This window comes from Castor canadensis, chromosome 7 (genome assembly GCF_047511655.1).
Source record: "Castor canadensis chromosome 7, mCasCan1.hap1v2, whole genome shotgun sequence".
Taxonomy (NCBI): domain Eukaryota; kingdom Metazoa; phylum Chordata; class Mammalia; order Rodentia; family Castoridae; genus Castor; species Castor canadensis.
In genome coordinates, this window is record NC_133392.1 from 126,862,981 (window position 1) to 126,883,505 (window position 20,525).

The window sequence follows — 20,525 nt, forward strand, 5'->3', positions numbered from 1 at the left end:
AGGAGGCGTTCACTTTCAATCCACTGGAGGAACAACTCATACAGATCCAGAGGCTTGAGGCCTGCAGAAGAAATGGGTCAAGCTGAACAGGTTTTTCCCAGAGGAGGCTTGTTTATGAGTGGGTTGGGGACTTAGGCAACCTCTTCACAGACTTTGAACACAGGCCCTGGCTTCCTCACCTCATTGTGCCCTAAACCCTTTGCACTCAGGAAGCCCCACCTTCTCCTAGGGGCACCTCACCCCCAGGGCTATGTACAGCTTTGGCAGAGTCAGGTTCATAGATAGGTGTTCAGGAGGCCAGTGAATTGTCTGAACCAGGACATCACCTGATCCAGGTTATCTGGCTCCTGGATCTGAAATGGTGACAGAAAAAAAGAACCACTCAGGGTCTCAGTGAATTCATTCAGACCCCAGGTCTCTGTGTAAGAAAGAGAGGGTGCTGCCGGACAGCTGTGGGGCCTCTCTAACTCCTCCTGTACTGCTGCCTTTCTGAACTGTCTGGCATGGTGCCCACTGCAACCCCACACCATAGCTCTAAGTCCAAGACACATTCTTCTCACACTTAGTTAACTCAACAACCCCAATTGGCCACCCTGCTTCCACCTGGCACCTACCACCAACTCTCTCAGCACTGCAGCCAGGGAGAGCTTCCTTCTCAATCTGAGACTTTTTCATAACAAAGGTGACATCTGTTATATACTAGAGAAGCCATCTAGATTCTTCCTACTGTGTTGTTCAACAGGTTTTGATTGAGGACCTACTTGTTCAAGGTTCTGTCCTTGATGTTTCAGGGCAATTAGAAAGACATGTCCCTGCCTTTTGGTTTTATGGAGAAGAGGGAAACAGACAAGTAGAAAAGTAAATGCAATAATCACAAACAGAAGTAGGTGCTGAAAGGAAAGAAGAAAGACTGCTATGAGAGTGACTAACAGATAGGACCTGATTGGATCCTGGAGAGCTTCTTATGGAGAGTACAATTAAAATGAAATCAGAGAATGATAAAGATCTGGTTGTGTGGAAGAGCAAGAGAAAGGCATTCTAATGGAGGGAACAGCAAGCACAAAGACTCTGAAGTGGGAAAAATCATGATGTCAGTCAGGAGAGCGGTGGGAGTCACCTGAGATGAGGTTGGAGAGATCATGGGAGGGTAGTGTGTGCTCCTGACAGGATGAAGGAAGAGAATGCATAAAAGCACTGTCTCCATGCCCAGCACACTGCTAGTGTAATACTAAATAAATCGAGCAGCAGTTAGATTTTATAATGATGGCCCTGCTTTGTGACTTTAAGAAAATCAGTGAATACCTGTGGGAGTTCATCCTCTTGTCTATAAAACTGGGTTAGTAACACCAGGCAAACTGAGGATTAGATGTGCTTTTCAAAGGAGAATACTGTACAAAAACAGAGGAGAGGATTTTCGAACCTTTCTTTCATGCCAGCCCCATGCAGGATGCTGAGGCAAGAGAACCTCCCTTTCTCAGATTCACCTCTGCCTGCCATGCAGGGAGAAGTGGAGGCACAGAATGTCCCCAGTCTAAAGTAAACACAACAGTCCAGTGTCCTCCTTCAGTCAGAAAAAGCAGCAAATAGGTTTAAAAATCTTTTTCTGTGATATTCAGCCTTTACAGAGGAATAAGTGTAAATAAGAAACGTAAAATTGCCTCAGCTTCAACTCAGCATTATCAAAACCCAGAAGGCAAGAAGGGCCTGGGGTAACCTTCCACAAGTTGCCACCATGGGAATAAACTGACTCCACCTCCGCCTTGTTTTGCAAATAAAATGAACCTGGAAGCAGGTAGGAATAAAAAACCATTAATTTCCTTTTTAATGTACGGCACCCCAAAGTAAACTTTGTTTATTGACAATGGTGATCTCACCAGTCCTAAGTTTCATTCATTCCCTCTCTCCCCCATTCACCAAATCACTCAGTATTTATTGGGCACCATTGATTGTCCCAGGCCTCCGCTCCACGTTACAGGAAGCACAAGCACGTACACTGCATATTTACAGCCTCCCGGGAGTCTTAGGTTGGGGTGTCTGGACACCAAAAAGATGGGAAAGATGTTTACTTGTAAGTAAATCTTCACCTACCAAAGACAATTTTTCTGAGACTTAAGTCTGTACTCTGCATTCTACTCTATATTACACTTTCATTACTTTGTTGCAAGCTTTGCTCAGATTTTTCAAAATTCCCCATGAGTATCATTTTCAATGGCTGCACACAACCAGCACAGTCATAATTGGTTTCCTATACACCCTCTCACAGGAGCTTCCCTGGACAGTGAGGCCTGCATTTGTGTCAAAATCTGGAATATATATTCTGTCACATCTTCCTGCTACTTGCAAACAGTAGATGAAACACAGTAAGGGTGAAATTCTTCCTGTAAAGTTGGCTACCATATGAATCAGACACTCAGCCTAATCCTCACCATCTCCTCATTAAAGGTTAACAATAAACTATCTGGAACCAAATCGTCTGGGTTAGAATCTGACTGTACCTCTTACCTGCTGGATGATCCTGGGCAAGCAAGCAGCCTTTCTACCTTGGATTTTCTGTCTCTATTATGAGGGTTTTTTCTTTTTACCATTTTGTAGGATGTTTGTGAGATGAAATAGATGAAGATTTGATCATTTTCCTGAACATAGAGTCCTCACCAGATGTTAATGATTATAGGTTTAAAAAACTCTAGTAGAAAATAATCTCAAGATGGGGGCAAAGTTGAGTGAAATAAGGTATAAATAGTGGCATGACCCTCTGTCCTTGAGATCTGGCAGGACTCAGGATTCAGGAAAGAAACAAAAGAATCCACAAGTCGATTAATGAATTACCTGTCAAAATGTAAGTGTTTATAGCACAGGAAGGTATTCAGAAAGAGCACTTGGATGGGTGAAGCACTCGGGCCCTGTGTAAATGCCTAGCCCCTTGGAAAACTGATGTCCAAGGATTTCCTCCCAAAATATGTTTTGTGTTTTACTCTCTGAATTCTGTAGATTGAATTTGGCCTTAAGGGGTCATGAAAAAGTGAGGGTAAGGAACTTGAAGGTGAACAAGATGTATTCCTTGCTCTGCTTAACTCTGTTGGTAACGATCACCAGCACCTAGAACCCTCTACCTGTGTGAACTCCTACTCATCGCTTAAGACCCTATTCTTCTGTTTCAGATTTCTCTTTCCCTGGTGGACATTTCATTCTTGCAATACAGCCTTATTATATTCAATGTACTGATTTATTTTTCTTCCTTCTGTGAGGTTAAGAAATTTCCATTGAGTTTGTTGAGTGACTGAAAGTATGAACTGTCTTATGGGACATTTCAGAAAGGAATCATTATCCCACCTTAAAAATAAACCACTAGATTCAGAGAGGATAAGTTACTGACTATATATGTAGAGAAGCTGACCTGAGTCTTGAGCCTCCTGAATCCAAGTCCAATGCAGAGTTGTAACGTGGACATGACAAGTCCCAAGGAACATTCCAGAGGAAGCTGAGGAAGGCAGCTTTGGAGTGCAATAGGAAAAGATTTTATTCCCTTTCTGCACTGCCAATGACTGTTTCCTCTTAACACCTCAATTATCCTCTTTGTAATAATTTTCTCATGCCTAGAATAATAATGCTAGCACAAACAGCCTCACCTGTTGACAGGTAAATTAGACAATGAATTCCTTGAAGTCTGGGTTCGTTTGTTCATTTTGTCCCTCTTGTCAACCAGGATACTAACTAGTACATAGTAGGTGCTCAGTAAATACTTATAAGCAATATGGAGAGGGGAAAGTAGCTATTGACATAGTTATTTGATAAAGCTTTGGTCCCGAGCTGTATTATCTGGTTAATCAACTCTGGACTTTGAGATCATCTTTCTCCCTCCCACAGGTAGGCAGGGCAATCCTTTTAGGACTAGAGAAGTATTGGATGTTCACTGACAGTGATTCAGAAGCTGTTGCACCATGAGTGTCTCTGCACCTAGCCCCACCATCTTCTCAGGCAGCATCTCTGGGTTCTTCCAAGTGGCCTCCCTGCTCAGCCTACTTCTGCTGTTGTTCAAGGTAGCCCAGCACCACCTGCAAAGACAGCGGCTACTCAAAGCCTTCCAGGAGTTCCCATCTCCACCCTCCCACTGGGTCTTTGGGCACAAGGTAAGATGGGACAAGGGAAGGGAAGTGGGAAGGCAAGGAGGTTGGGCTCTCAGAGATTGGGCAGCAAATCAGCAAAAAGTCTGCTGTATAAATTGGACAGGCCTCCATGGAACACCCACACATCTCTCAGACTGAGCTCATCTCAGTGACAGAGAGCTCACTACCTCACAAGAAGTCCATCCTGCTGTTAATCAGATCTAGCCACACTCCTTCCTTATGCAGGTCTATCATCTTCCCTGGCAGCTGTGCACTTGCAGGGCTGTGGTCCTTCCCGGATTTCCTCTCCAGGATGAGCATTTCCAGCAGCCTAAGCTGTTCTGTAAGAATCAGCCTTCTAGATGGTTCCCTGACCCAGTCACTCAGTGTGATTGTCTGTTCCTGGCACAGATTGCCTGAGAACAGAGACATCAGCCCTAGGGAATCCCTATCCTTCAGGGTTCTCAGTTTATGGTGATGACAGACTTGAACCTATGGGTGTCAGGACACAGGAAAAGAATTCATCCTGCTGGGCTGAGTGGATGATGTCAAGTTGAAGAATCAATGACTAGGTTTGCGCAAGATTGAGGGAAATTCCAAAATGGGAGATTTACAGGCTGGTATATGTAAGATCATGGCATCTGTGAAGGGGACAAATGCATGATGTCCTGCTGGTGATAGAGAAGGACTGATTCTAGAGTTACCCATTAATCAGGGTCTGTTTATCTCTGGGATGTCTTTCAACATACCCCGCACTATAACTGGAGCTGACTACAACATGTACTCCAGTGTCCAACACAGGGCCTGGCACAGGTCTATGAAATCACCCCAGAAGAAGGGAAAAGAGCAGCCTGAAACAGGGGAAGATCAATGCTGACCCCTTGCACTCCAATCCTGTGGGTAAGGGGTACAGTGTTAGGTGAGATGCTGCATGGAAAGTCACTCAGCAGGGATTGTGCACTGACCACACTTGATATGGAGGATGTAGAGTTTGTGCAGAGTTATGCTCTAACACCCATAGGTCCTCTAGGTGCATAACTTCCTCCCACAAGGCCACAATCTGGCTCAGGGATAGTTGTAGGGGACAGCAAAGGTTAGGTAATGGCATACATAGATCATCAAATGACTCCAATTCCTGACTTCCACTGAAACATCCAGAACTATATTGCTGTGGTCATCCTGACCTTCACTGTAGTTCAAGAACTAAAACAAAAGATGATATTTAATGATTTACCTTTCAATGATGTCAGATCCAAAGTGACCAGGAGCTACAAGAGATTCTGACATGGGTAGAGAAATTCCCAAGTGGATGCCCACAGTGGCTTTGGGGGAGCAAAGTGCGTTTCATCGTCTATGACCCTGACTACATGAAGATCATTCTGGGGAGAACAGGTGAGAGTGAAATGCCATCCTACCAAAAGTAGATATTTCCTGCTGGATTTAAGCCCTGGGTCTGTGAAATTCCAGAAAGAAGTGGCAGTTCACCCATCAGGGTCTGAGTACTACCTACCATTCTCCCTGCCAAAACCCAGCATAGAGCCAATACTACTTACATAATACATGGTCCTTAGACATTAAAGCAGCTGTGCAGGGCTCAATTTTGTCTCCCCCCCCCCCCCATCTTTTTATAAACTAAATTAGGTTAACAAGTTATACCTTGTATATGAAAAAAAACCCTTCATATCCACTCTGATTTGGGTTTGAAACCTCTAATTGTCATTTGTTCTGGAATGACTAATCTACCACCCATTGTAGAAAAACTACAAGGACCTTTCCTATTCTTTGGCATTGAGGACGAGGCCTATGTTCCTCATCAACTTTCTGTCCAATTCCTGGGGATGTTGAACTCTGGAACATGGAGTCTGCTTTCTTAAGCACAGTTGACGTCATGACAGAAATAGAAGAGGTTGGAAGGTAGCAAGAGATGACATGGGACAAACTGCTAAGTGACAATTATCAAGATTTCACGGCTGCCACTGGTCTGAACAACAGCTGCCTCAGGTCTGCATCATTTTCCATTGTTTCCAATAAATATTCTCGATTTCTTTTCAGACCCTAAAGCTCGTAGCTCCTATCGATTCTTGGCTCCTTGGATTGGTATGTACCTCTGATTAGGACTGCAGCCACTCTTCACATAGGTTCACTGTTCCTTAGACCACTGAGAACAACAGGTGACAGGCCATTACTATGATCCATTACAAAATCGAAGCCTCATTTCTGATCTTCTATCCAGACCCTCACCTCTTCCTTATGCTGGTATGAGGCCTCCGGAGGCTCAGCAGCTCCATGTTGTCTCCAAACATTTTCAGCCTTACATTTGTGTAAGTCCCTCCATGCCCTGCAGTGAGGTCTCTTAAATCCTTATTGACATCTGTCATGATATCATGAACCACCCGAATTCAGAAGTTCACATTCCTGAAAAGTACCAAATTTTCTATTTTTGTCCAAGAAATACTGCCCTCAGGAGTATGATCATCTTTCTTTCCCAAATTGTCCCATTGTTCCTCTGTTCCCATCACAAACATCTATGAGCACAACTATCTCTGGTCCAGGGGAAGGCTTGCTCCTCTTGAATGGGCAGACATGGTTCCAGCACCGACGCATGTTGACTCCAGCCTTCCACTATGACGTCCTGATGCCCTACGTGGGAATCATGGCAGACTCTGTCCGAGTTATGCTGGTGAGTCTGTCTCTCCCTCTCATGTCCAAACACCCACTCACAGCACACACTCAGATCCCACTGTCCACCGCATAAGCCGTCAGACATAGTCACATGGAACAATGCTATAAAGTCATTGCTGTGAAAGCAGCTTTTTCAAAGTAAATGGACAGAAAGGACCCTGCCACCAAGATTGAGCCACACTGTGCTATTTCTGAGACAAAGAGTGTCATGGTGCACACAGGCTCTTACCATCCTACCTCCAGGTCCTCCACTCAGTGAACCAGGAAGTAGTCATCTCAACCAGGCAGTCAGACTACCTGTTTCTGACTAGTCTGGCAATGCTTTGGTGACAAGGGGACTTCCCAGGATGTCATTCAATCAGGCTCTGGCCTGGGGCCCAGGACATCTGAATGGATACTAGTGTCTCATGTAGTGAAATGGACACCAAGTGCACATTCTCATAGCTAAACATTCCATACAATCACCTCCAATCAGAAATCTGATTTCTGACCTGACAGTGCTCAGGAAACTTTTGATGAATGAAAGGAACTGAAGTCCAGAATGGCCCCTAATAGGAGTGTGCAAGCAAACCCAAGGAAGCCTTTCCTTGACACACTTTGTTTTCATATTTTGAATTTCACCCATTTTTCAAATCTTTCAGAAAACTGGAGAGTACTCTGGGGACTTTATTATCAACTGAAAGGTCATAAATGATTCCCAAAATTCAAAATGTCACTAGCTGTTATATGAAAATATGTTCAACTGAACATATTTGTAATAAAATTTATAATAAAATAAATAAAATTGTAATAAAATTTGTGAAAAAATACACATCAGATTTCACAATTTCCTAAAAAGCATCTGTCTCAGGAATTTAGAGCAGAATATCTGGAGATATGGAAGGATCCTAGTCTCTTTGGTACAGATCTCTTGGGGATAATGAAACTTTCAATATCCCTTCCCATCACAGGACAAATGGGAGCAGCTCATCAGCCAGGACTCCTCTCTGGAGATCTTCCAACATGTCTCCTTAATGACACTGGACACTATCATGAAGTGTGCCTTCAGTCACCAGGGTAGTGTCCAATTGGACAGGTCAGTGACAACCCTTCAGTTGCTGTGTCTTTGTCTTAACCAAGTGATGTGGACTTACCTGACAAGCAGGTGGGGCAGCTTTTATGCTCACCTTCATGTGAACCAAGATTCTGTTGCCAATTCCAGGCCAAGTTCTAATTCCACAGCAGACCAAATCCTACACACAGTGCTGATCCCCAGAAAAGGTGGAAGCATGGCTGGTCATACCATCTTTTAAGGCTATAAGGATCACAAAGGCTGTAAAACAGAGTAACGAGTGTCCCAGTGTTCCCTGTGAACACAATTGAGGGAATCACCAATCTGCCTCTGAGGCAGACCTCCTCATCTCCATTATATTCTGTATATTCTCCCCAGGAATTCCCAGACCTATCTCCAAGCTATCGGGGACCTGAACAACCTCTTTTTCTTCCGAGTGAGAAATGCCTTTTACCAGAATGATACGATCTACAAGCTGACCTCTGATGGACGCTTGTCCCACCGGTCCTGCCAAATTGCCCATGAACACACAGGTCATTCTCCTTTATCTTGTCCTTGAGCAGATCAGCCCAAAGAAGCGAGCCATGACCTCTCAGTGAAAGCCAGGTCCTCCAGTGCCCTTGAAGGACCTGGGACACTACACAAATGAAAGAGAATTAAGATATTAGAGTGCCACATGCTATGCAAGGGTTATCTGGGACATCACATTGGTGACATGAAATGAGACCTATTCCAATGGCATGCAACAGAGGCTCCATGGCTGTGTTCCTGAAGGGAGGCCCGATCTGCAGCAAATGTGCTAGTCTCCACCTCTAACCTGCATGCTCCTGGGCTTTGCTGGGCACCCAGAATAGGGAAACTGGGAGTTTCTGGGGCATTTAGTTCACCTGGTAACTGTTCTCTGGGACAGACCGAGTGATCAAGCTGAGGAAGGCTCAGCTGCAGGATGAGGGAGAGCTGGAAAAAGTCAAAAGGAAGAGACATTTGGATTTCCTGGACATCCTCCTGTTTGCCAGAGTGAGTGTGTAGAGGAAGAGGCCTGAGGCTTTACTCAGAACCAAAGAGTGAGGGACAAACCCTAATCTCTCACTATGACCTCCCCCAGATGGAGAATGGGAAAGGTTTGTCTGACAAAGACCTACGTGCTGAGGTGGACACATTCATGTTTGAGGGTCATGACACCACTGCCAGTGGCCTCTCCTGGATCTTCTATGCTCTAGCCATGCATCCCAAACATCAGCAGATGTGCAGGGAGGAGGTCCAAAGTCTCCTGGGGGATGGAGCCTCCATTACCTGGTGAGTGAGAGCTCAAGGGTAGGGAAAGGCCTGTTTGTGAGGTGGGGCAAAACCTGGTCTACCTGGGTCCTGTCTGCCATTCAAATGTGTTTCATTTCAGGGACCACCTGGACCAGATGCCCTATACCACCATGTGCATCAAGGAGGCAATGAGGCTCTATCCACCAGTACCAGGTGTAAGCAGGGAACTGAGCAAGCCTGTCACCTTCCCTGATGGACGCTCCTTACCCAAAGGTATGAGATTCCCAGACCTATTCACTAAGGAAAAGGGAGGGACAGGAATCTACATGGGCTTTGCAGTTGTGTACCTCACTGACTCTCCCTTTCTTCATTAGTAATTTGGGCCTTTACATAGAAATGCTTAACACAGAGCTTGGGTTCAGCAAAAAAAATCAATAAAAAATATCAGCCTCTATGTCAACTGCCAGACATTAGCCCTAAAATTTTCATTGCTTCACATTTTCATGGAGAGAGAATCAGAGAAGGTCTAAAATGCTATGGTTCTTTCCATGATTGAAGGCAAGTCAGGAAATCCCATGTCATGGAAGAAATGTGGTCCTGTCTGAGGAATCCTCAGCTTGGTTGAAAAGAGCAGCTGATGACTAGATCTGAGACCCATACCATGGTAGGAAAACACCCATTAGCTCACTCCCCATCCAGTATGATTTTCCCTATGCTGCATCAAAGCTGTATGAACATAGGAAAGACAATCAACCTTCTGAGACTTTGGAATCTCACGTGAAAAATAGATATAAAACGATGTATCTTCTGTGGTAAATTGGCAGTTTAGAATTTTCCTCTGTATGACTCCATGAATAAGAAGAGTCAAGGTAACAAAGAACAGGTGGTAGTCTAAAGAGAGAAAGAGCGGAATGACATCAATAAATCTTGAACGAGGTAGCAGCACAGGTAAACAGAACAGGGAATCAAAAAGACTGCACAGAAAAAGTCACAAGCAGCTTGGAGCTCCAACCTTGGCTCCCAAGAGGAAAGGGGGCCCAAAGTTACAACCACAATATGAACCAGTCAACCCAAAAACAGATTGGCAGTCCTAGCCTCAGGATAAGCTGACACTTCTTACAAGCCATAAATCCAGTGCAGAGGTTTGGTGTGACAGTAATTCCTCCTGCATTGCAGGCCACCATTGGAAAATAAATCCATTTCATAACTCCTCATGTCTCAGAGGTTACAGCTGGATGCCATCTTGAGAGGAGGCCTATTGTTTGAGACTGAGCTGCACTGGAAACCTGAAAACAAGGGATGGTATCAACTCAGGGAGCATGAGGGCACCATGCAAAGGGCCACAGTGTCTGGGTGTGAGGAAGACTTGGAGGGACCCATGTAGAGGGCAAGGGCCATACATAGACCTCTGAGAAGTTTAAGAAGGAGGCATCTTGGATTATGCTTAGAGCACAGTGGTTGGTGGCCATGACCTCTGTGTCAAGAAGTAAACCCCATTGCCTGAGTTTTCTTAGCCTCTAGAACTGCCTCCCTGCCCCATGTATTTTGCTGCCTGAGAGCTTTGATCTCAGGGGGACTGAGAGCTCAGGTCTGGTGCATCACTGAGTTTCTCCAACATAGAAAAGCTACTCAATGAAATTTTAGCAGGAAATTCCCTAAATCTAGAGGAATAATGGACATAAAAAGTACATTAGATATTTTGAAGTCCCAGTAGAAAAGAACCTATCCACATCATAATACAGTTAAAATGCCAAGAGTACAGAACAAAGCAAGAAAACCAAAAGCTGCAAGAGAGAAATGCTAAGTTACTTACAAGGGCAAGCCTATCAGAACAACAGCAGGCTTCTCAATGGAAATCTTAAAGGCCAGTATAATGTGCATATATCTATTTCAAGCCCTGAAACAAAATAACTGCCAACCAAGACTACTATATCCAGGAAAGCTATCCTTTAAAAATGAAGGAGAAATAAAATATTCCATGAAAGTATAAACTAAAACGAATCATGATCATTAAGCCAGTATTGCAAAAGATACTTAATGTAACACCACACAAAGAAGAAGAAGAAAGATTATGCAAGCACAGGAGCTTAAGAAATAATAAATCTCACTAGGAGAATATGTAAAGAAAAGTGAAGTAGGAAAGAATCAAACACTATTACCCACTAAACCAGAAAACCTCCATCAAGAAGAGGGAAGAACATATATTTGTTGTCCGTAAGAAACTCAACTTGCTGGCAAAGGCATGCACAGACTAGAAGTGAAAGGATGGAAAATGATATTCCAAGAAAAAGGAACCTGAAAGAAGGCAGGAGCAGGCATACTCATATCTAACAAAGTAGAATTAAGGCCAAAATTAGTCAGAAGGGATAAAAATGGTTACTACATATTAAAAAAGGGAACAACCCATCAAGAAAATAAAACAATTTTAAATGTGGACCCAACTTTGTGCACCCAATTTCATAAAACAAACACTAATTGACATATAGGGTCATATAGGTCCTGATACAATAATAGTGGGTGACTTCAATAGCCCATTCACTCTAATAGATATCCAACAACAACAAAAAAAATCAACAAAGAAACTTCTGAGTTAGATCAATTGGAATTAACAGACAATTTTTTCTTTTTCTTTTATTTTTTCTTCACTGCTGTGATGGATGGGGGTATATTGTGGCATTTACAAAGGTTCTTACAATGTATCAAATATATCATACTTGAATTCACCCCTTCTACAGCTCTCCTTTATCTCCCCCCATTCCTGGAATAGTTTCAACAGGTATCAATTTTGCATTTATGGACATGTGTACACATATTTTGCACCATATTGACCCTCCTACCTACTTTCTCTACCACCATCCCCTCCCACTGGTGCCAGGTCACCTCTACCCCTATGAAGGACCTGGTCCATCCTCCTGTTCTCAAATTTTGTAGAAGAAAAAAGGTAAAAGACAAAAAGAAAAAACAACACGGTTTTGATTGCTTGAGATAAAGGTATTTACAAAGGGAATTTCCTTGTGATATTTCCATGTATATATCTACTATAATCCCAATTGGTTTGTCTCCTCTAATTTTCTTCATTCTACCTTAGTACCTTACTGATGGTTTCTGTCGGTTTAACATTTCTATATTCATTCTTGTATAGAGAGTATATGAACCATATTTAAGTTCTTAGTTTCCTTCTTTTTACTCTACCCCTCCTTTGTGTGACCTCCCGTTAGTGTAATCAGGGTTTCATAATATTGCTGCAGTTGTATTAGGTCTATTGGAATTAAAAGACCTTTACAGAATAGTCCATCCCACAGCTACGTAAAAGCACATTTTTCTCAACAACCCATGAAACATTCTCCAAAACAGATCATATTTTAGGTCATAAATGAAGTCTTAACAAATAAAAAAGTGAAATCATTTCTTGTATCTTATCAGGTCATAATGGAATAAAATTAGAAATCAATAGCAATAGAGACTACAGAAACTATGCAAACACCTGGGGACTGAACAGTACCCTTTTGAATGACTTGTAGTGAGTCTTTGAAGAAATCAGAGAATAAATTTAAAAATTCCCAGAATCAAATGAAAATGAAATCACAACTTAACAGAACCTTTAGAAGACAACACAGGCAGTTAATGACATATGCAGAGTTTAGATTTTAAAAGAAAAAGACATGAAAGTGGAAGCAGAACTATTTGAGAAGAGGAACAGGATCAGGTGGAAGGGTGAGGGGACATGAGAGGGTAATAGGTGATTATGATCAAAGTAGATTAGTACATATATGAAAATAACATATCAAAACTGATTTTGTACAGTTAATGCATGCTAATAAAATGTCATAATGAAACTCATCATTTTCTGTAATTAATATATGCTAATAAAAACTAAAACAAAAAGAAGAAAATAATAAAAGTTTGCTCTGAGAGGGTTGCTTTTGAATGCTGAGTGAGTTAATGTGCATTCTGTAAATGCTCATGGAAGACATTTGATGAGTGTGAGTTATCGCTTCACTTACTACAGTGTTTTCTTGCTCTAATTTCTAGGTCATGGTTTTTCTGCCCCTAACCGCTCTAGGTGCTGTATCTTGCTCTCTATAATAGGATCATTATGCTGAAAGTGTTGATACCTTGCACCCAGGCCATTTCCATGTTGATGTGGTAAGACCAGAGCCTTACCCCATTGGCATAACCATTCTTTTGTCTCCTACTTATCCCACAGGTGTAATACTTGTGCTCTCCTTTTATGCCCTTCACCACAATCCAAAGGTGTGGCCAAATCCTGAGGTATGAGGGCCCTGGAAAGTGAAGAGGGGAGGCTAAGATCTCTGAGAACAAATGTCTCCTCCCACTCCTAACTCCATGCATTCTGTCACCTCATGGGTTAGAAAAGTAGGCTTGAGCCCTACCTGTCCTGACCCTGCTGCTCTCACACCAGGTGTTTGATCCTTCCCGGTTTGCACCAGATTCTGCCCAACACAGTCACTCATTCCTGCCCTTCTCAGGAGGATCAAGGTGAGGTGTCCTTTGTGTAGTAATGGGTGAGAAAAAAGGGGAGTCTCTGGGCACATACGTGATATTTGTGATCCTCTAGGTTCCTATGTGGCCTATGTAAGCATGCCTTTGACTGTTGATGTTTGTGGGCATGAAGCATCTTTTGGGTATATCTTTGCCCAAAAGAAAGGCAGCATTTTAGGACATATCATAGAGGTTTTGACCCAATGCCTAGGCAAGAGTTGGTGTCAGTGTGTGCTCCAAATTTTTTATTGTATTTAATTTTCTTCATTTCTGTTATTTTTTAGAATTGGATTTTCTCTTGTAAATTAACCCTCAGGTGTTTGTTTTCTTCAGTTGTCAGAAATTTTAAATATTTCTGTCTTTTCTCACTTTCCTAATTTGCCAGTTGGCCACTGCAACGAGTCATTGAAATTTTTTCATATATCTAGAATCAACAAATCTGCTGTAGAAACCATGTTTGTGAAAGTTCATAGCACATTGTAGAAAGACAGACACTGACAAATGTCATCTCACTCATTTTGGGCATCAGCAAAATTCTACACATAGAGAGGGACCTCTAAAACAGCATCTACACCAAGAATCATCTACACCAAGGGTAGAATAATACAAGCATGAGGACACTAAACAACCTCTGAGAGAAAACCCCACTATTCAGTTATGACACAAAAGAGCATTCTGGTGTATGCAAAGGCAAACCAGCTTGACATAGCTATTGAGTGGGACCATCAAGTTCCAAAAGGGCTGCTGTGAAAATCCTAAAGCCCAAGCTGTGCTGTGGAATGTGAATTGCTATGAATCTTGTAAGTAATTAAAAGAAAGATTTTTCTGAGTTAATAATTTTATGAATTCTACAATGACGAATCAACTTTCACAGAACAGGCTTTAAGCATGATTAAAAGAGGCAGATTTCTAGGATAAAGTTTACCCAGAGAGGAACACTTCTTCAAGGAAACTATTTGCAAATCATGATGGCCATTAGAGGACAGGGAAGTTATTAAGTAGCTCAAATACTAGCTAGAATTATTTGCCATCCATGTATTCGATTCCATGTTACTCTATTAAAATTTCAACTAAATTAATTCATACACAAAAGTATTGCAAAGTATGTCTCTCTGTGCTAAGACCTCAGCTGGGAGAAGGGAACATAGAGATGCAGATTACTGCAACTGGTTCAGTGACAAGAACAGAAAGGTGTACAGAATCAGACACCAATACAGGAGACACATATCATTCGTTCCTTCATTCTTTCATGTTCATTCACTCAATGAATAGTTCATGCAATGTTCCACATTCCTGGCAATGTTGAGGGCCTTGACAGTGAAAGGTCCTTGAATAAAGCACTGATGCTGTCTTGGAAATATGGGAGGGAAGGGGTCAGCCAGCAAGGTGTGAGGGCCAGCTGGTCATTGGCCTGAGCCTGGCAGAAGTGGATGGAGGATATTCTCAGTGACTTCAACAACATGAACTGAGGTAGGAAGTGGGACGGGACAGGTAGGAGGTGGGGAAGCAGCAGCCCAGAGTGAGTGTGGCTGTAGCTGGGGCATTTGGACACTGTCCTACCTGATGGAGGACATGAGAGTATCAGTGTGGAGGGAAAGGGTTACAGAGAACAGAGAAGTCCAGGAGAGGACACTAAAGGTTGGCAAGTGGGGACATTTCTGGAGTAGAATTATGTAGCTTCAGGTGTTGGTGGACTGAGGGTGAGGGGCAGGCAGGTGGGGCTGCATCTTGAGATTTCCCAATGTACAGCCACTTCTCAGAACTTCTCGACTACTATCTGACTCCTCTCTCAGGGTCAGAATCCTTTGTCCCCATAGATGGTGATCCCTGGGAATATGACCGCACATCCCCATGTTGCTTTGACCAATAACTGCCATACTGGGGAGCCAGAAATCATAGTGCAGAAAATCTAGGAATCAAAAAATGATTTACTGTAAAATGAATAATATTGCTGGGTGACGGTGGCTCACACTTGTAATCCTAGCTACTCAGGAAACAGATCAGTAGGGTCTCAGTTCAAAGCCAGCTTGAGAAAATAGTTCATGAGACCCTATTTCAAAAAATTCTATCACAAAAAATTGGACTGGTGGAGAGGGCTCAAGGTGAAGGCCCTGAGTTCAAGCCCCAAGGTTGTAAATAAATAAATAAAAATATTGACAGAGTCTGTCAATTGGAATATTGGCAAATCCTAAAAGAGATTTCATGCCTCTCAGAGAAGAATTCAGGGCAATCCCTTGAAGAAGTAGAAACCTTGCCAAAGGGCAGGAGGGTATGAACAAAGGCCTGGTGTAGAGGTGTATATGTGACCTGTAAGAAAAGAAGTCAGGATGGGCCAAAGGAGGAGAACCCTGAATGCCCAGCTATAGGCTGAAACTCAGGGGCCAATGCCTGCCCAGGTCAGAACAGGGCCTAAAGCCACGTCTCATTTCACTTTCCCTATCTGGTCCAGGAATTGCATTGGGAAACGATTTGCTATGAATGAGCTGAAAGTGGCCGTGGCCCTGACCCTGCTCCGCTTTGAGCTGCTGCCAGATTCCACAAGGATCCCTGAACCTATGGCACGAATTGTCTTGAAGTCCAAGAATGGGATCCACCTGTACCTTAGGAAGCTCTAATAATCTTGCTGGGGACAACGAGAATCTCTGTCAGTCTCATGAGTATTATCTTGTCTTTCTGTCACCAACTCGTACCTCTTACCCATGTGTACACATCATGCTTTCTCTCTACCCACTTTCCCTTCTTCCAACTGCTTGCTGTCATGGTTCCAGTCCTCCTGCTTATCTGCCCTTTTCTCTCCCACATTCTTCCTGGAGCCCTGCTTGCTTCTGTGTACCTGTCTCCCACCTGGTCACCTGTCTGCCCTCTAGCCTGCCTGACCCTCAACATGTTTTTTCTCTTTCTGCTACTTGAGGTTGGTACTGGATTATAAATAATTATGGCAATGTTAGTGTCTTTAAATGACAGAAATCTAATCCTTTATGAAATCAGAATTTTAACTATATTTCATAGGGACAAACCATGGTAATTGAAAGGTTCTGAACCTCTAGTGCTGCTGGTGTGCCTCCGATTTCCCATTTCCATTATCTAGAGCTGCATGCTAGGTTTCAGGATCTTTCTTCAATATTCAAATCCAGCAGCATCTTTAAATCTTCCTGCTTACTGAGGCCAATAGGAGAAGGGGACCAGGAACTAGAGAAAAGGTTAGATCAAAAAGAATTAACCTAGAAGGTAACACACATGCACAGGAAATCAATGCAAGTCAACTCCCTGTATAGCTATCCTTATCTCAACTAGCAAAAACCTTTGGTCCTTACTATTATTGCTTATACTCTCTCTTCAACAAAATTAGAGATAAGGGCAAAATAGTTTCTGCCAGGTAGTGAGGGGATGGGGGGAGAGGGAAGGGGCGGGGGGGTAAGAGGGGGGGAAAGGAGGAGAAATAACCCAAACATTGTATGCATATATGAATGAAAAAAAATCTCCCTGCTTGTCTTTACTTTATCTCTCTATTTTAATGATCTTTGTGACTACATTGTACCCACAGTGATAATATGGGACATAAGAATTTTCCTCCCAGGATCAAGACATGTATACATTGGGAAACTATTAATCAGCTTTGCTCAGTCCTTCCCTGACTTTCACCTGACCTGTCCAACTGATTGTCTCTCACATGTGTCTTCCCATCTTCCCTTCTCCCCTCAATAAAGCACATAAGGTGGAGTGTCATGCCTATCTTTCCTTGGTAGGAGATGGAAGGAAAAGAGAGAGCTGGATGATCAGAGATCCAAAGGAGACAAGTCCTCTCTGGGGAAGGAGAAGTATATGGCATCTGCCCTGAGGTGCCAGAAGTCCAAATCAACGTGAAGTGACCCACATATTCCAGGAAGTCTCACCCAGGTGACCCATGATGTCCCACACCTGCCTATCTGCTGAGGCTCTGGTATAGCTGAATTTAGACAAAGGTTCTGTTCTGGGAAGTCAGGAGCTCACACCAGATGGGGAAAAACACTAGGCCTTTAGTCTAGTCAAGGACTAATGTTCCCCTCATTACATTTTTAAAAACAGTAACAAGGTAGAGCCTGCTTAAAGCTAATTGGGGAAGTCTTCAGACAGAGTCATTCATGATAAACTCAGGGACCCTCCACTTCACAATCCCAATGAGGCATGTGAAGAGAGCCCAGCCTGATCATATCATCAGTCACTTGACAGCTTTCCTCACATAAAGAAACTGAAAGTCCCTCAGAAGGCTCAAGAAGTGGACATCTGTCCAGAAAGGACTGGGAAGAGCCAGAGAGCCAGGAGAGGCAGAGATCTGACTGGTGGGAGAAGATGTCAGCTCTAAAACAGGTCCTTCCAAACTAGATAGCCCCTTGGTGATTTCCTGCTCCCCTCACTGATCATCCTGAAGGAGACAAAAACTCAACAGTCCTACCTATACCTGATTACTACCTGATTGTTGGTGCTCATGACCATGTGCCAAGCTGCCTCACCCAGCCTCCTGTGAACTTCTACCAGGCTTCCTTATTTTTATCAGATCTTGCTTCTCTTGCTACTTCTGGGAACAGGGACTGAGAGGTTCCTCTATTTAGCCAACCATTCATAACCCAGGGACCTAGATGCCATAAACAGAGCTTCCTGGAGCTCTCTGCTTAAAGGGCTTCCTTCAATCATCACCCTTATTCCCCAACAGGCTTGCACTCAAGGTCTTCCTTCCAGTCCTTTGTCTTCCCAGGACAATGGACTAGAAGGAACATTCAAAAGCAGACTGGACACTTAGTGCTGGGCAAAAGATTTGGATCAAGCTAATGCGCTGGGTGTTAGGGTTAACAGTGAGGACAACCGTGTTAGGACCAGAGTCCCTTCCCTATTGCAGGTGGCTTACTAGAAACTCCCACTCGACCCTGTCCACAGAGCCAATCGCAACAGGATGCATGCTGCTGCAGGGGGTGGACAAGGCCGGGTGCTTGGCACCAGAAGCCAATGCCTCAACCTCCGACAACAAATAATGGACTGCTGGGGACAGTGATCTTCCTGGGCTAAAGGCTCCAGACTTTCATCCAGGACACTACCCAGATCAACTTAATCCTGTTCCTTGAACAGACCTGCTATAACAAGAAGACCCTGTTGATAACCCCTCTCCTTAACTTCACCTCATCAAAAAGTAGCTAAATGAAATTTCATTGTCCTTTTTCCTATATATCTGTCTATCTATCTACCAAAAGGCAGGAATGTTGGGGTTAACAGTGAGGACAGCCATGTTAGGACTAGCCCCCTACCCCCTTGCAGATGGCTTACTAGAAATTCCCACCTGACCCCAAAGACTAACAAAGGGTTAACAACTTGTTAACCTTTGTCTTACTGGATGGGTGCCAAGGACAGTTGAGCAGTCAGTAACCTAAACTATAACTTATCTTTCTTGGTTGCCCAGTAATGTATCCCTTAGCGACCTTCCTGGTACTTTTCCACTAGCCCCCTATATCTAGTCCAAGCCTGTGTGTGGCAATGGGCTCCAGCTCTCTTGCTGGGGTCCCCCTCTACAGGGCTTCTGCCTGAACAATAAACCCTGTGCTGGTGTTTGAGCTGTCTCTCTGCCTCTTCCATGCTTCTTATTTTCTAACAGTGGGAATGTCCAGGTCAAGATGTTTGGCAGCTCTCATGCCATCATGTGGTACAGAAAAGCTCATGGTTACCATGCTCAGAGAGGACAGGACAAGGAGATCTCACTTTCACTATGAACCCAGTCATGTGAGTAAAAAATGGGAACCCAACCACATAAGGATAAGTGTCAATGTCAGAATTGCAGAGGGATGACAAAAATGGATACACAGCAAAGACCCACAAGATATGGAAGATGGTCAAGAGGGAGAAATTCTTACCTACACTATGTAAACAAAATAACCAAAAATGGTTTATAAAGTTAAAAGAACTCACAGAAGGCATGGAATATTGTCAAATAAAATGTGAATATATAAATAACTGCTTATACTCAACAATAAAAACACAACACCCTGCAAAAATGGTCACAGAACAGGAACAGACACTTCCCCAATGAAGATGGCTATATTCAATAGAAGCACATGAAATCTTATTGATTATTAGAAAATATGAAGCAAAACTACAATTAGATACTCCTTAGGGTGGCTATATTTATTTACTTAAGGAAAATAAGAAATGTTGGACAGAATGTGTCAAAATTGGAAGTCTTATGCACTACAAGTTAAAGTAAATGGGTATAGCCACTTTGGAATAAAAGCTGATCATTTCTTGGAAATATGTATGTTATTCATATTCTATATATTCTAATATTATTCAGTCATAAAATGGGAATAAAGTCTGATACATGGGATCCCTATGCTCAGAAGCACCAAGAAAAACATAAACTGTCTTGGTAACATCATCTTAAGATACAAAAGGGAGACAGCAGCACCCAGATGGCTTGGGAAGACGCAGACCACAAGGTAAGCTAAGTGGCACGTGGTACTCCCACAGACAACCCTGGGCCAGATCAGCATAACCTCCTGGACAGACCGACCCCCCACCCAGGGAAAATACAGAAAAAAAACTGAATAATAAGCAATAACAACAAAAAAGACACGAAGCAAAGAGGGCGGGGTGCCCTGAGTGCCGAAGAGGGGGAAGGAGAAATCCCTCACCACAAGCCTGCTGTACAAGTTATGGAAACAGCCAAGATGCCCCACTACTGATGAATAGATCAAGAAAATGTGGTATCTATACACAATGGAATTTTATACAGCCATGAAGAAGAACGAAATGTTATCATTCACTGGTAAATGGATGGAATTGGAGAACATCATTCTGAGTGAGGTTAGCCTGACCCAAAAGACCAAAAATTGTATGTTCTCCCTCCTATGTGGACATTAGGTCAAGGGCAAACACAACAAGGGAATTGGACTTTGATCACAAGATAA

At 43.1% G+C, this 20,525-nt stretch overlaps 1 protein-coding gene across 1 annotated transcript; it reads left to right on the forward strand.

Moving 5' to 3' along the window:
* Positions 1–2,705: 2,705 nt before the first annotated feature.
* Positions 2,706–17,316, forward strand: LOC109680520 (cytochrome P450 4A11-like). Its single transcript, XM_020155334.2, has 13 exons — positions 2,706–2,836; positions 3,865–4,127; positions 5,354–5,495; positions 6,156–6,200; positions 6,656–6,783; positions 7,736–7,860; positions 8,215–8,369; positions 8,747–8,853; positions 8,942–9,132; positions 9,233–9,366; positions 13,301–13,365; positions 13,517–13,593; positions 16,046–17,316. Exons 2-13 carry the CDS (start codon positions 3,939–3,941, stop codon positions 16,209–16,211), a joined length of 1,524 nt encoding a protein of 507 aa, XP_020010923.2. The 5' UTR covers positions 2,706–2,836; positions 3,865–3,938; the 3' UTR covers positions 16,212–17,316.
* The last annotated feature ends 3,209 nt before the right edge of the window (positions 17,317–20,525 follow it).

Coding starts and splice junctions, on each gene's coding strand:
- LOC109680520 (XM_020155334.2), top strand. CDS start 3,939: ATGAGTGTCTCTGCACCTAGCCCCACCATCTTCTCAGGCAGCATCTCT. Junction 6,784..7,735: donor ACTCTGTCCGAGTTATGCTG/GTGAGTCTGTCT, acceptor TTCCCATCACAG/GACAAATGGGAGCAGCTCAT. Junction 9,367..13,300: donor TGGACGCTCCTTACCCAAAG/GTATGAGATTCC, acceptor CTTATCCCACAG/GTGTAATACTTGTGCTCTCC.